At 38.2% G+C, this 13829-nt stretch overlaps 1 protein-coding gene across 4 annotated transcripts in view; it reads left to right on the forward strand.

Moving 5' to 3' along the window:
• uckl1b (uridine-cytidine kinase 1-like 1b) overlaps positions 1–13829 on the forward strand; it is a 31543-nt gene that overhangs the window by 1958 nt on the left and 15756 nt on the right. For 2 of the 4 annotated variants that reach the window (XM_077213972.1, XM_077213971.1), the window contains exons 2-5: positions 7588–7781; positions 8675–8781; positions 12246–12416; positions 13683–13754. In XM_077213972.1, coding sequence (XP_077070087.1) covers positions 7588–7781; positions 8675–8781; positions 12246–12416; positions 13683–13754 — 544 coding nt within the window. Of the gene's footprint in view, positions 1–559; positions 941–7587; positions 7782–8674; positions 8782–12245; positions 12417–13682; positions 13755–13829 lie in introns of those variants that run through there. The other 2 variants (XM_077213973.1, XM_077213975.1) reach the window with 2 other exon arrangements.

A 13829-nucleotide genomic window follows, 5' to 3' on the forward strand; every position in this document is an offset into this window, starting at 1 on the left:
TGTTTGTGTAATTATTTTTTTGGCTGATTGAATGTGTTTTTGTGGATGTGCTTGTACTGTAAGATCACGGCAAGGGGTGTGTTGTTGTTCCCATGGTCGCAAGTTCTGTCGTTACCAATAGTGTTCAATGGAAATTGTGATCATAGTTGACCAACGATGCTTTTGGGAAACACGCCCCAGTACGGGCTGTGATGGTGGTAGTGAGTTTCATCATGATGTTTGTGAGGGGTGTCCCGGGAGGGGGCGCAGGTGGAGCGACGCCCCAGAGGACGGGTCGGTTGATAAGGTGATCTCAGAGCCCTTGGGTGTAATGAAGAGCGCGCACAGACCTGCGTCTCTCCTCCACCGCTCCCCGCTTCACAGAGCAACCTCATTTGTTTATGTCCCGAGCCTAAGAACACAATTCAAAATCGCTGCTTTCCCTCGCGCTCTGTCACCGTCCCGTGTCAGTAACAGCCTGTGTGAGTGTCACAGACAGATGAGCCGCCCCGTAAGAGGCCAGCGGAGGGGTGTGTGAGCTCTGCGTGTTTCCAACCTGCTGCTATTAATACCACCCGCCAAACATAATCTGCGGGACAGGTTATCCTCTTACGTTTGTTGGCAGTGTCCATAGTAGCATGTTAGGGCGAGAGAAAGGTTTGTCTTGAATGGTCCCAGCCCAGTAACGCTAGTGACTGGTAAAACAAAACCGACGTAGAAGCACAGTTTTGTTTTCCTCCCCTCTGCTTCACTTTAGTTTTTCTTCCTGTTCTCTCGCTCCGCTCGGCTAGCCAGAGGGCAGGCGCTCTCAGCGCCCGTGTGTGTGTACGTCCCGGCGGTTACATTAGCGCTGATCTATCTCTGGAGCTCTCATCTCATCCGTCTGTCCCATCATGAACACACTCCCGGCATACTCGGGAGCGAGGATCTCAGGCTGCTGGTGTCTTAGGGCGGATGGAAGGTGATAATTCACTGATTTTTACATTGTTTTAATTTTATTATGCTGGTCTTAGCATCTTTGTATTTTTCTCCATCCTCAAGTGTGTTGGATGCTCTTGCGTAGTTTATTAAGCAGTTTGCACCCTTACTTGCAATTGCATGTTGAATGCTGCTGCCGCTGACATGACTCTCTACTTGCTCTGTTTACAAGGAAACTGACATCAGTTTTATGAAAAAGAAAACCTCAGCGTGCGATTGGAACATCCTGTCAGGGTTTGAGGTTTGCTGTTTTGGTCACAATTTATATTAGCTTATATATTGTGTTGCTGTGTTGCAGAACGCTTGTGCTGCTGTTGAGGTGGGATACAGGTGAGGTTAGGACAGGTTTGGTGATATATGTGTAGGTTTAATGGTGGGAAAGGGCCACAGTGTCATTATAGATGTAATTACAGAATTAATTACAGATGTAATTACTTGCAGGTATTTTTGGATACACTTTATTTTAAGGTGACGTAGTAGACATAGTCAAATAAGTACCGAGTAATATTGTACTTACTAGGCTATAGAGTTACGTTTAGGGTTAGTTACTTGTAATTATGCATAATTTCCTGTTTTTACTATAGTAAGTACATGTTGTAATATGTAACTACATCACCTGGTACTGGCAAATCTAGATGTGACTAATATTTAAAATTTCTTTTGTACCAGCTGCCATTGTTTTTTTAAATTATTCAAGGTAAATTATTTATTGAAGTCCTTTTTTTTCTTCCTTTCTTTTTGTGTGTTGTGGTGTTGTTTATTCTTTGTATGATTGTATGGTTAACTGCTGGCTGGGAAACAAATTGCCCCTTGGGGATAATAAAGTTGATGTTACCTTACCTTATTTTTTTAAATATAAGTGTAATGTAAAAATGTGTATGTAGCCTACACAATAGGTTAAGTGTATTGTATCAAATTATTAAAGCCCCCCTGTAGTCAATCATTTTATCCCTTAAAGAAGTGATTGATTATGATTTCACTTTTTTAACATCAGTTAGTGAGTAAACTTACTTTTTGACCATCAACATCTGCAAAGTTACGAAGCTCAAAGTTCAAAGCAAAGGACGATATTTGCTTTTAAAGAAATGAATGACTACAACAAACGGCTGGTAGGAACTACACGAGATTCCTCCCGGGTTAGTGACATCACCAACCCTAAAATTTACATAAACCCCGCCCACGGGGACGTAATTTATAAATTATCATGACAGAATATGCTAATCAATGACTAGAAGACAACTACATATCGTCTACATAAATTCATTAACTAACCATTCAGAAATGTCCTGTTGCATTCTACATGTCGTCACTTCCTGAGTCTCTACATCATTGTCCGACTCCGGTTTGAACATAAAAGGTTTTGAGGTAATTGGAGCCCTCTGTGCTGAGAGCAGCAGCTCATTTGCATTTTAAGGGACACACACAAAAACAGTGCGTGTGACAATTTTAACATCCTATATAAAAATATCTGTGGGGTATTTTGAGCTAAAACTTCACATACATACTCTGGGGACATCAGAGACTTATTTTACATCTTGTGAAAAGGGCATTATACCACCCCTTTAAATCTCATCTTTGATCACCAAAATGACATATTTCAAGTTTTTTTCCCTGTGGAAATAATGAATTCATGCCAAAATAGATTGAATGTAACTTTACACCCTTGCCTCATTTAATATACCCATGAATATGCAAATAAGCTGCGCCTCCATACACTTTACACAGAGTTATGTTTGTGCATTTATTTTGTTGGCTGATTGAATGTGTTTTTGTGGATGTGCTTGTACTGTAAGATCACGGCAAGGGGTGTGTTGTTGTTCCCATGGTCGCAAGTTCTGTCGTTACCAATAGTGTTCAATGGAAATTGTGATCATAGTTGACCAACAATGCTTTTGGGAAACACGCCCCAGTACGGGCTGTGATGGCCACACACTCACGCCAGCTCAGAGATCCACTCGCTCAACTATATTGTCGTAAATGCTGCACAATGGCAAGTGGAAATATTGGTTTAATTCAGCCATATATGATTGAACCAGAAACGGATTCAGAAGAAGTGGAAGAGTGAATCATACAGGCTCGTCTACAAGTCGATGTATCAGAATCGTAATGGTATGGTAATGCCATATGGTATGGTATGAATGGTAGAATGGTGATGTGTTTTATGAATCGCTCTCTACGACGTTGGACACATACCGGTAATTAATATGATTAGCCTTTGTCTTGACTACATTATCAAACAGCTAATAATTTGCTGCTAATGTCACATAAACCATGTTCTCGTTCGCATCTCAGAGTCAGACATCTTCCTTCTAACAATCAGCATCCTTACAAAAGCTATGAACAATTCAGAACATCAGTGGAGAAACCAGACCCATTTGACTTTGTTTCTTCTGTGAAACACAAAAGGAGATGTTTTGAAGAATGCTCACACTGCTCTGTGGCTTCATGTGACATGAAATTTGGTAACACTTTATTTAATAGTGTCCTTGATATGTTACATGCACTTACTGCTGTAATAACAGTGAATTATGCCTAATTCCATGCAACCAACCCTAAACCTAACCCTATTGTAAGTACATGTAGTTAATATCTCTGTACTTTAAATGTATAATGAGGCATGTAGGCTATTATTTCCGCAGTTATACGTATTTCTGTATTTTCCAACCTGAAAAGTGTTATATATACTTCATACGGATTACATACATCAGAGAGTATTTGTTTCTGATTTGAATTGGTTGTTTAAAAGTAAACATTTCAAGCTTTCTATAGATATATTTCCTCATGTCTGTGAGGCAAGTACATTGAGTTTCAGTTCATTTTTTTGACACGCTCCAGTCCACAGAGACCGAACAGGCAGAAACGCATCCTATTTGTTTTACAAAAGCACAACGTTTTGTTGTTTTTGTGAGTTTCCACAAGTAGACCCTTTATAGTTTTGAATGATGTATTACTCAAAAATGATTGAGTATTTTAAGTTGTTTCCGCTGTTGTCAGGAAAATATGCAAGTTATCACGCCGTATTTTTTGAAGTGCCCGCAATAATATGGGCTCTTTAGTAGTCCATATGGCTAGTGCTAAACAGATTAAAGTTTTTCACTGAAAATCCTGCCTTGAAAATTCATTGAAAGTCACTATTCACTTTCTTTATAGAGATATTTCACTGTATAGCAGAAAGTCGTATAGTAAATGATTAGTCATTTGATAATTTCCTTGAAGAGAAAGACTTTGGCAGACTGGTTTGCGGTTTCTGAAAAAATGCAAGGGCAGAGTCCACTGTTTGCCATCTTATCTCTTATCACTCTCTCATATTGTAGCAGTGCAGATAAAGTAGAAAGATGATCCAAGATGATTTCTATTCACACAAACAGAAACTCAAAGGCATTCCTGGCACACAAGATATTTTCTGCCTAGTAAACTTGCTTTATTCTAGTTTTACCAGTTATAGTTGCAGATGGGAAGTAGGCTTTGTTTAGCGAGGTATGTAAGCATGTTTAGGGATTACGCAGTCGTGCATCACTTAATCTGACTGGATTTTTTATACAAACATGATGTTTAGTTGAGCGTAGGTACTAAGTAGTATTTTATTTTTTATTTTTTTTACTTAATGGACAAGTACAAGGACTCATATTTTGTGGACATCTTGCGTTATCGCCTGCTTCAGTAAGTATTTTTCTCTAAAATTATATTTTTTTGCCTGCTTATGAGCTCCACAGCTCTCTTGTAGGCGTCCACCAATTTTACCTTGTATCTCTTTTGTTTATTCGTGACTCATCAGTCTTTCCAGAAATGCTCTTAGAAACCAATGCTTTCCAGCATTAAAAAAACCACAGCATGCTTTCATCAAACTAAATGCACCATTAGCATATTTGGCTTATGCATAACAACATTTTTAGTCGCACATTATATAAATGGTAATTTTACAGTGTATTTATGTAAGTATGTACCTAATAATTTACATTTATGCATGTAGTAGATGCTTTTATGTAAGCAGAACATAAGCAGGAACACAAGTAATTTATCACTGAGCAATAATAGTAATGAACGCATGTCATGTAAATATATGCTTAATGTTTTTTTATTTACCGGTACATGAATTATATGTAATGTGGGGACTGAAATGTTCTGTATTTTTTATGTAATGTATTTATTGGGCTTTTAGCAGTTACTTTTTATCCAACTTACTTTCACTGTTGTGTTCATAGGCCACTGAACCAGATCTTTGGTAAAATTTGGTGCATGATATACATTTAATATTGACTGATTTGAATTGTGATAGTCTCATATTGATGCTGCTTAACCCTTTAACTCTTCGGGGTCGCCGATCACGCCGGCGTGATCAAGTTACATTACCAGTTTAAGACGTCGAAGCATAAAAACAAGGTCACGTTGAGCGCTGCCGTCCACTTCTGTCGAAAGTGCTGGCTTGAAATTCTATTTTACTTTTTGTTTTGTGTTGATAGACCAAGTAAAAACGGAGATATGATCATTTAAACTTTATATAAAAAAATACTGACACGTTCGTAAAAGAACGCCAGATGGGATGCGACAGGCGTTGCATTTATTCTAATAACTTAGTCGGTTTTGTCATAAAACAAAACGGAGAAAAATATGTGAATCTGCTGACTCTGCTCTTCAGGCTGCATATTTTAGGGAATGGAGGAGGAGCCAACTGAGCAAAGACGCGAAATTGAAAGGCAGAGGATTTACAGAGTTGATAAAGAAAGACATGTATACGTTATATATATATAGAGAGATTATTGCTAGTTTTTAGTAGTTTAGGAGTAGTGTAGATAGTTAAGGTAGTTTAGGAGTAGTTTAGGTAGTTTAGGAGTAGATTTAGATAAACTGTTTTGAGGAGAGGCACAGATAAAAAATAAAAATAAAAAACACCTGATATTTGTTGTAAATAGTTGTATGTATAATTTGATTTTGTGTTCATTTTACCTTTTGTATGGTATATTTGCACTATTGAGGAACCCCTCTTACTCAAGGAATGAAATCCCTGTAATGTAGCTATCTGTGTAATTGTACATGAATTGTTTTGTAGAGTTTCTAAGCAAAAAAGAAAAGAAAAAACGCCTATTGCCACACCTGCTTTTTGCTGCATTTAGTTTAATTTTATCTCAATTTTACATTTTTTATGTTGTATTTGCACTATTTGTGAACCCTCATACTCTGGGAATGCAATGCCTTAAATATAGCTCTCTGTATAATTGTGTGCACAACATTTTATTTAATAGTGGCTGAGCTAAAAAGAAAGAAAAAAAGCCTATGGCTACACCCGCTTTTTTTTTTGTAAATAATATTTTTTTGTATATAGCTTGATTATATCTGAATTGTACCTGTATATGTTGACATTTACAACTTGTGTTTACATTTTAAACCTTTTAAAATGCTTCATTGAGCATGTTTGTGTTTTTTGTAATAGAAAAGCTATAATTTTTCTATTCGGATTTTGTGTTTTTTGTGTGATTTTGGGTCCAGTATGTTGATACAGTACATCAAAGTGAAAAACTAATTGTCTGATCATATAGGTGATGTTGTGCTGAAAACAAATATACCAAACATTGGTATGGTAAACATTTGTTTATGTTGTAAAAAAAAAAAAAATGTAAGTACTCAAAAACGGCCAAAATAGCCCAAGACTCCGAAGGGTTAAAGTCTACTGTATCATATTTTATACTCAAAACATGTTCAAACCTTTTATGAAAAACCTGTTGTACACAGTCTATCTTTTGACCATGTAATTGATAGTTATACTTTTTTTAGCAAGTAAAAGGCTGCCTTATAATTGTAAAAATGTCCACGTTCAGGTCATGGAACATGACGGATTTTTATAAAGTAAACAGGAGTAAGTTTTAAATTGACTTAAACTTTTATAAAAGCCCAATGTATCCAATATTATATTTAAAAAAAAAAAATCATTTATGTCTAAAGGTTTAGTAAACTGTTAGTTTTTTTTACTATTATTTTATATTTCAGACTTTACAGGGTTCATTTTAGTCTTCAGAGAGACTCCGCCCACCCGGTTTTCTGATTGGCTGTCGCATCAAATTGCTTGTCTGGAATCTTGTCGCATCATGTCTGGTTAGGACACGTTGTTAGTTTGAACCCGGTCCTTTGGGTTATCTTTAATCATGCCATGCTAGTGCTTCCACTGGCCATAATTATGGCTTCATTATTATTAACAAGAACTCAAACTAGTTGATCAAAACGAGGTCCGTTGCTTTGTTTGAGCTCAGCTGTCATAACAGTCATTAGACATGAAAACACGATATTCCAGTTTTCTCCGTTTCATTGATCACGAGGATGTGCTTCATTTACAGCTAACATGTTTGCTGAGTAACATGGGGTTGTTGTTGTTTTTCCCAGAGGTTGCAACATGCTACACAATTTATGATACCACCGTTATCAGATCTTGACATATTTTCCTCATTGAAATAGATATAGCTGTATGCCCTTTGACCCATACAGTTAAAGCTAGTAAATAGGTTTGGGGCGTTTGAACCGTGATGGCCACCGAGTGAACTGGTCTTTGTACAGTTTGTGATCAGGAAGTCTGAATTCACACAGGAAACCTCAGGAAGAGTCTTCTCTTGTTCACTGTATCTTATTTCCTCTTTTCAACAGCGGTGGTGCCGAAGGCTCTCTGGACAGGCTCCTCCCCTCCGTCAACACTGGCCTGTCGCCACGGAAACGATCCACCAGCCAGTGCAAATCCGAGCCTCCGCTGCTGCGGACCAGTAAGAGGACCATCTACACAGCCGGACGCCCACCCTGGTACAATGAGCACGGGACCCAGTCCAAAGAAGCTTTTGTTATTGGTCGGTATAGTAAAGCATTCCAAGCAAAAAACATCAGTAGGGATTTTCACGCTGTGCTTGACCCCGGGTTGTCGTCGCTTTAAACCCTGCTTTTAACAGGGTTTCATTACCCGGGGTAATGAAACCCTGATCTGGAGCAGGGTTAGGACCCCTTTTGCGCTGTTGACCCCGCATTGCAATGCTAAACTTTGGCTGTGTGAAATGATGCGGTGTTAAACACAACAGGCAGCCAATCACATGCCTCATATTCACATGCTTTGGACAGTCACAGAAACGCAGCGTGTTGTAAACAGTACGTTCTGTTTCGACGTTTAAGGGGGAAATGTCAAATGCTGACAGAAAACATGACAAATAGACAGTTTCACTCTTACCTTTATTAGTCTGATTTTATCGTTAATTCAGTATAAACTTGATAGTAGGCTACGACAATATACAGTAGTCAACATTTGAAGTGGGTCAAAACCTTTCATTAAAGTTATACATGAATTTTGAACAACACCCGTTCTTGTCTTAGGACAACTTTGATGAACTTTTTTAATCCTCTTCAAATGTTGACTACTGTATAGTACCAGGATGTGCAATGCTAGAGCCTGAAGCGGGTCGCGTGCTGCGTTCGTCCAATCAGTGACACTGGCTGCAAATATGCAAATAAGGACATTAACCCAGGGTTTAGGAGTGTACAGTGAAACATCAGCTCATGAATACCCAGGATTGATTGATTGTTAACCCTGTAAACTATGAGCAGTGTGAAATGTGAAGAAAGATAACCCAGGTTTCTGTTTACCCAAGGTTTAACGACCCAGAGTTAACTAGATCAAGTGTGAAAATCCCTATTGTTAACTCAATACACCATCAGGATCACATGTCAATTTACTGGTCTTTTTTACCCATAGGGCTTTGTGGAGGTAGTGCCTCAGGCAAAACAACAGTTGCTCGTAAAATTATCGAGGCTTTGGATGTTCCTTGGGTCGTTCTTCTCTCAATGGATTCCTTCTACAAGGTAACGCCGTCATCTCATTGTATATTTCTCGCATGTTAAGCGCTTGTGCTACCCACTACAGATATCAGTGAAATGTTTTCTGGGAAATCACACCCATATCTGTGACAGTCCTAAGCTTTGCACACTGCAATAAGTCATTTTGGGGAGTGGCACTTTTTTTTTTTTTACAATAAGAAATGGCTCTTTCTGGCTGTGACTTATTTTGTGTGCTTGTGTTTGCTGACATGTCTTTTGTGGGCAGGGTTTAGGAGAGAGGGCTTACGTTTGAAGTAGAGGTGGGCATAGATAAATTTTTTTAATCTAAATTAATCTCACTGGAATCTTGGAATTAATCTAGATTAATCTAGATTAAAATGGCTTATTTGATTTCTGCCAAAGGCATTCAGAATATGTGTGCTACCCAAGTAATGACTAAAAAGTAAGTCTTTGAGAATAGTTCGCCTCGCGTAGGGATGTGAATTTCTGCCAAAAATGCCATTCAACAATAGAGGAGCAAAAGTTGAATATCGTTAAAAAAAAATTATAAAATAAAATAAAGAAAGAAAACGCACAAATACAATGACAGAAAGGGAGGCCAATTTCATCTTTAGCGATTTGTCATCAAACAAACAGTTTATTAATTGAACAAGTAACATGTTTTCGTCATTTTTTTTAAACATAGTAACTTAGGCTAATTGGAAGAAGAAAAAAACAAGCACGATGTAGCTACAGTCCGTTTTTGCATCGCCAAACCAGATGCTCGTTAGATAAAAAAACAATGTCATATGTCATAATGATTTTATGTGAACCTGCCTTTACCGGCAATAGCCTCCTCCTTTTTAAACAAATTAGTTTCAATCAATGTAAACTATTCGTGTGACTATGCCCCTGCGCAATACACACACATTACCGCGGTATGGCGGGTGTTCATTTCATAAACTGTACACAATGGTAGCTTATTTATTTTGTAGCCTATAAATTAATGTATGTGTCCAACGGATAATGTCATACTTTTTAGTAGTGCTATCGTGGCGTAATAATCTGTTTGGTTGTAAAATGTATTACCTGAATGAAATGAAATCGAACGTATCGTCCTGTGGAATCATTCATTCACAGACAGCATACGAAGATGTTCAACTAATAAAGATCTTCATCGCTGGCAAAAATATGATGCATTTGCAGATTTGCTTTCACTAGACTAAACTGTAGCTCTTGATGTTCTTAAATCTTCCTGTTACGACTCCGTGTCGAGTGTGATTGAACGCGCTTCAGACGAATCAGTGCGTGAGGAACTGAACAGAACTGATTCGCGAACCGATTTAGACAGATCTGCCAACTTGTTTGATGAAGTCTTTGAACAGAATCGACCCAAAAGAGTGATTCATTTGTAAATTGAGCATCGCTCATGCCCATAAAAAAAGATACAGCCCGCTTGGAATAAACTCATTTAACAACATGTAAAGTAACGAGAGGAACGATCAACGTAACATGTAAAAGTATACACCTTGTGTCCCTGACAGGAAAATACCCTGCTGCGCGATTTGCGCGAAAATATAACGATATTCGAAAAAGCTATTTTATGATAACAACCCTTTGAGAATAGATTAACGGCGATATTTTTTTATCGCCCGATAAGAGTCTCACGTTAACGCAGCACGTTAACGCCGATAACGGCCCACCACTAGTTTGAAGTAAACCAAACTACAGAAATCAGCAAAATGGCTGAAATTGCTCACTTACAATTCCATGGCAAACCTGAAGTTATACAGTACATGAAAAACTAGTCCAAAACCATTGGTTTGTTTGATATAATCCATTAAGTCTTTCAGACAGCGTGTGGCTTCACAGCTCACGGAGGAATCTCTGAGTAAACGCCTCTCAGATCCTCTCACGTCTGCCAGAGGAACATCTCAGGTGTGCTGCTGAGAAACTATCGTTACAGAATTAAAACACGAGCCGTTATGTGTTAATGACGTTCGAGTAAGCTGTGTTAAACAGTCAGGAATGTGAATGACCCTGTCAGGTGGATCACAGCAGATGTTCTAGACTAGTTAGGCATTTGTTTAAATGGTTTACCAGCTGTTCTTGCATATCTGAAGAGAAATCATTACATTTTGTTTGAGGGAAAAAGGCCAAATAACACAACCAAAGAAGTAAATGTGTGTGTGTGTACGTGTACCTGTGTGTAAATGTTCCTCCTAAATTTAGTTCAGCTGGCCTTAGCCGTGTGCCCAACGAGAGGAGGGGGGGTAATAACACCACACACTTCATTTACTCAGTAGTCTGGCACTGTCTCTGCGTGCAGGGTGGCAAATACGACAGAATATATCCTTCCTGGAAGATTGGAGGTGTTTTGAGAACGTTCTCTTGTCTGGAGAATATTGCTTAATGCAACTCGTACTATAGAGATAGTTCATGCTAGGATTAATGCATTAAATTTTTAAATTCAGGGTTCATGGAAAAATCAGGCAGTTTTAAAATTGTGGAATTTAGTACAGTTTTAAAAAGTCATGGAAGTTGCAATTATATTCTTGATTTTTTTTAAGTACCTTTTACTTTTTTATTGCCTTCACAATTTTTAGCCATTCTTTACAAACTTGTTTTTAAAAATTTAAAAATCCTTATTTCGAAAATCCAAAATGACTGGGAAAATCATGGAAATGTATATGTTGAACAGTGTGAGAGCAGTCAGTGTCTCTATTATTTCTATTATTTTAAGTCTGTACATCTGCTTCATTAGTAATATAATCCACTACTGTCAGTAACAATTCTTTGTTTTTAAAAAGTATTTCATGCTCACCAAGGTTGCATTTATTTAATCAAAAATACAGTAAAAACTGTAATATAAAATATTATTACAATTTAAATAAAACTTTTCATTTTAAATATATTTTATTTGAAACAATTTCATTTATTCCTGTGATCAAAGCTGAATTTATAGCATCATTACTGTGTCACATTTCCTTCAGAAATCATTCTATAATGATTTTATGCACAAGATTTTTTTTTATTATTTTGTGAAAACTAACCATTATTTCAGGATTCCTTGATACAGCATTTATTTAAAATGGAAATCTCTTGTTTATAATTGTCTCTACTTAAATGTTAAGCAATTGATAAATGTCACTTTTGATGATATGTTTTCTATTTTTTTCTATTTATCAGATTTTCTTTTGCTGTCCTTTTTATTGGAGTATTAAGCCACTCATGGTTGTGTGTTACAGTAATTTTACCGTAGTTTACCCCTTTGCATCATGTCTATCTTACCTGTGGTAAAAGCGCTGTAATGCACATACATGGCTTCTAACATTTACTAAATGCAGGAATTGCTTGAGTTGCTTGCTAGAGCTGATGGATCAATCCTTGTCTGGTTTGAACCTACAACCTCAGTTATCAGGCTTGATCTCGAAGCTCACCGCTGCAGATATTGGAGCTGAAGTCAGAGGTGTAACCTTGGAGCGTCTGTTGTGCCGTGTTTCCTGCAGGTTCTGACGGCCGAACAGCAGCTGCTGGCTGCTAATAACGATTACAACTTTGACCATCCAGACGCCTTTGATTTCAGCCTTCTGGTGCACACACTCCGCAAACTCAAGCAGGGCAAGAGTGTGAAGATCCCAGTGTATGACTTCACCACGCACGGACGGCAGAAAGAATGGGTGAGTGCAGACAGGTGACTGTGTGGAAACAGCCGGCTTTGACCTTCCTCATTTTTCTACACTGATTTGCTTGAAAAGTGTAAGGTTTATGTAAATGATCACTTTTGGGAAAATTGACCCTTCGCTAAGCCCCGCCCTCCCTAGTTACTGTTGCTACGCCTGTCAAGCTTTCGCGCCTGGCACGTCTATTACAGTGTGTATGCACCGGTGTCAGACATTCCCAATGAGATGATTAGTAATTTTTGGCGAGCATGTGAAATATCTGAGAGAGCAAGACAAAAGGGACTGCAGTGTGCATTCGAGCGATATATCCACGACATTATATGCAACCGATTAGCGAATCATTTCATAAGAGACGCAGCACAAGCAGCCGCCGCCTCATACGCTGACCATTCAAATGGGAAACACACAAATTGAGGAACAGCTATGTTCATGCACAGCAGGGTAAGTGAAATGTGAAAATAATCGAATAATTATAAATCAAACAGTTTATCCATAAATCTTGTGGAATAACACGAACACCGGGAGAGCCGCGATCGGATTGGGTTAAAGTTACTCAGTCAGGGGTAGTATAGGCCGTCGAATAACAAAATGCTGAAATATATTTTAAAGTATGTCAGTGAGCCTCCGTCTTGTCTTTAATCGTCTTATTTTACGTTAAAACATATGCGTTATGAACAAAGAACCGTCATTATTTCCAACTTCCAAGCAACAGGTGTTTTTGTTAATCCTGTGGACATGTAGTTGTGAATGGGGTCTCCCACTGCTGGATCACGCACATCATTTCTCACCTTGACTTTTAGATTTTCGGGAAGGAAAAAAATTCCACTCACCCGTCCAAACTTTTAGGATACCGGGTATCATATTTGCACAACACATACGCACAACGCTTCGACATGTTTCCCTCGCTCGAAAGCTTGCCAGACCTCCCGCGTCTAGTTACGGTTGCTAAGACACGATTGGCCAGTGGCGTTTTTTGGGCGTGGCTTAGCGAAGGGTCAATTGCTTCATGGATTTAAAATGGCTTAACTGCAAGCAAGATACCTTTTGAGAAAGTGGCCAACTGCATTATTAATCAACGTTTTGTTATATACTGAAAAAGCACTTAAAATACAGTTTACATTCTCCAAATTAAATGTTGCTGGTTTACTTTTCTCTCTTAAACACATTTTAATTGTTTTTCCACCAAGTACACAAAATAATTATACATAGAATGCCCAGCATATATTATTGCTTGACTTTTCATGAGTGTTTATCTGTTTGCAGAAAACTGTGTATGGGGCCAGTGTGATTATATTTGAGGGCATCATGTCGTTTGCAGATAAAGAGCTGCTGAAGGTACACAACTGTCTTTCATAATGTGGATGACTGTTCGCCAGCTTCTCACTGAGCTGATCTGGAGCATCATCTGTC

Source organism: Siphateles boraxobius, unplaced genomic scaffold (genome assembly GCF_051911475.1).
Source record: "Siphateles boraxobius isolate OS27281-9 unplaced genomic scaffold, OSU_SipBor_1 68, whole genome shotgun sequence".
Taxonomy (NCBI): Eukaryota; Metazoa; Chordata; class Actinopteri; order Cypriniformes; family Leuciscidae; genus Siphateles; species Siphateles boraxobius.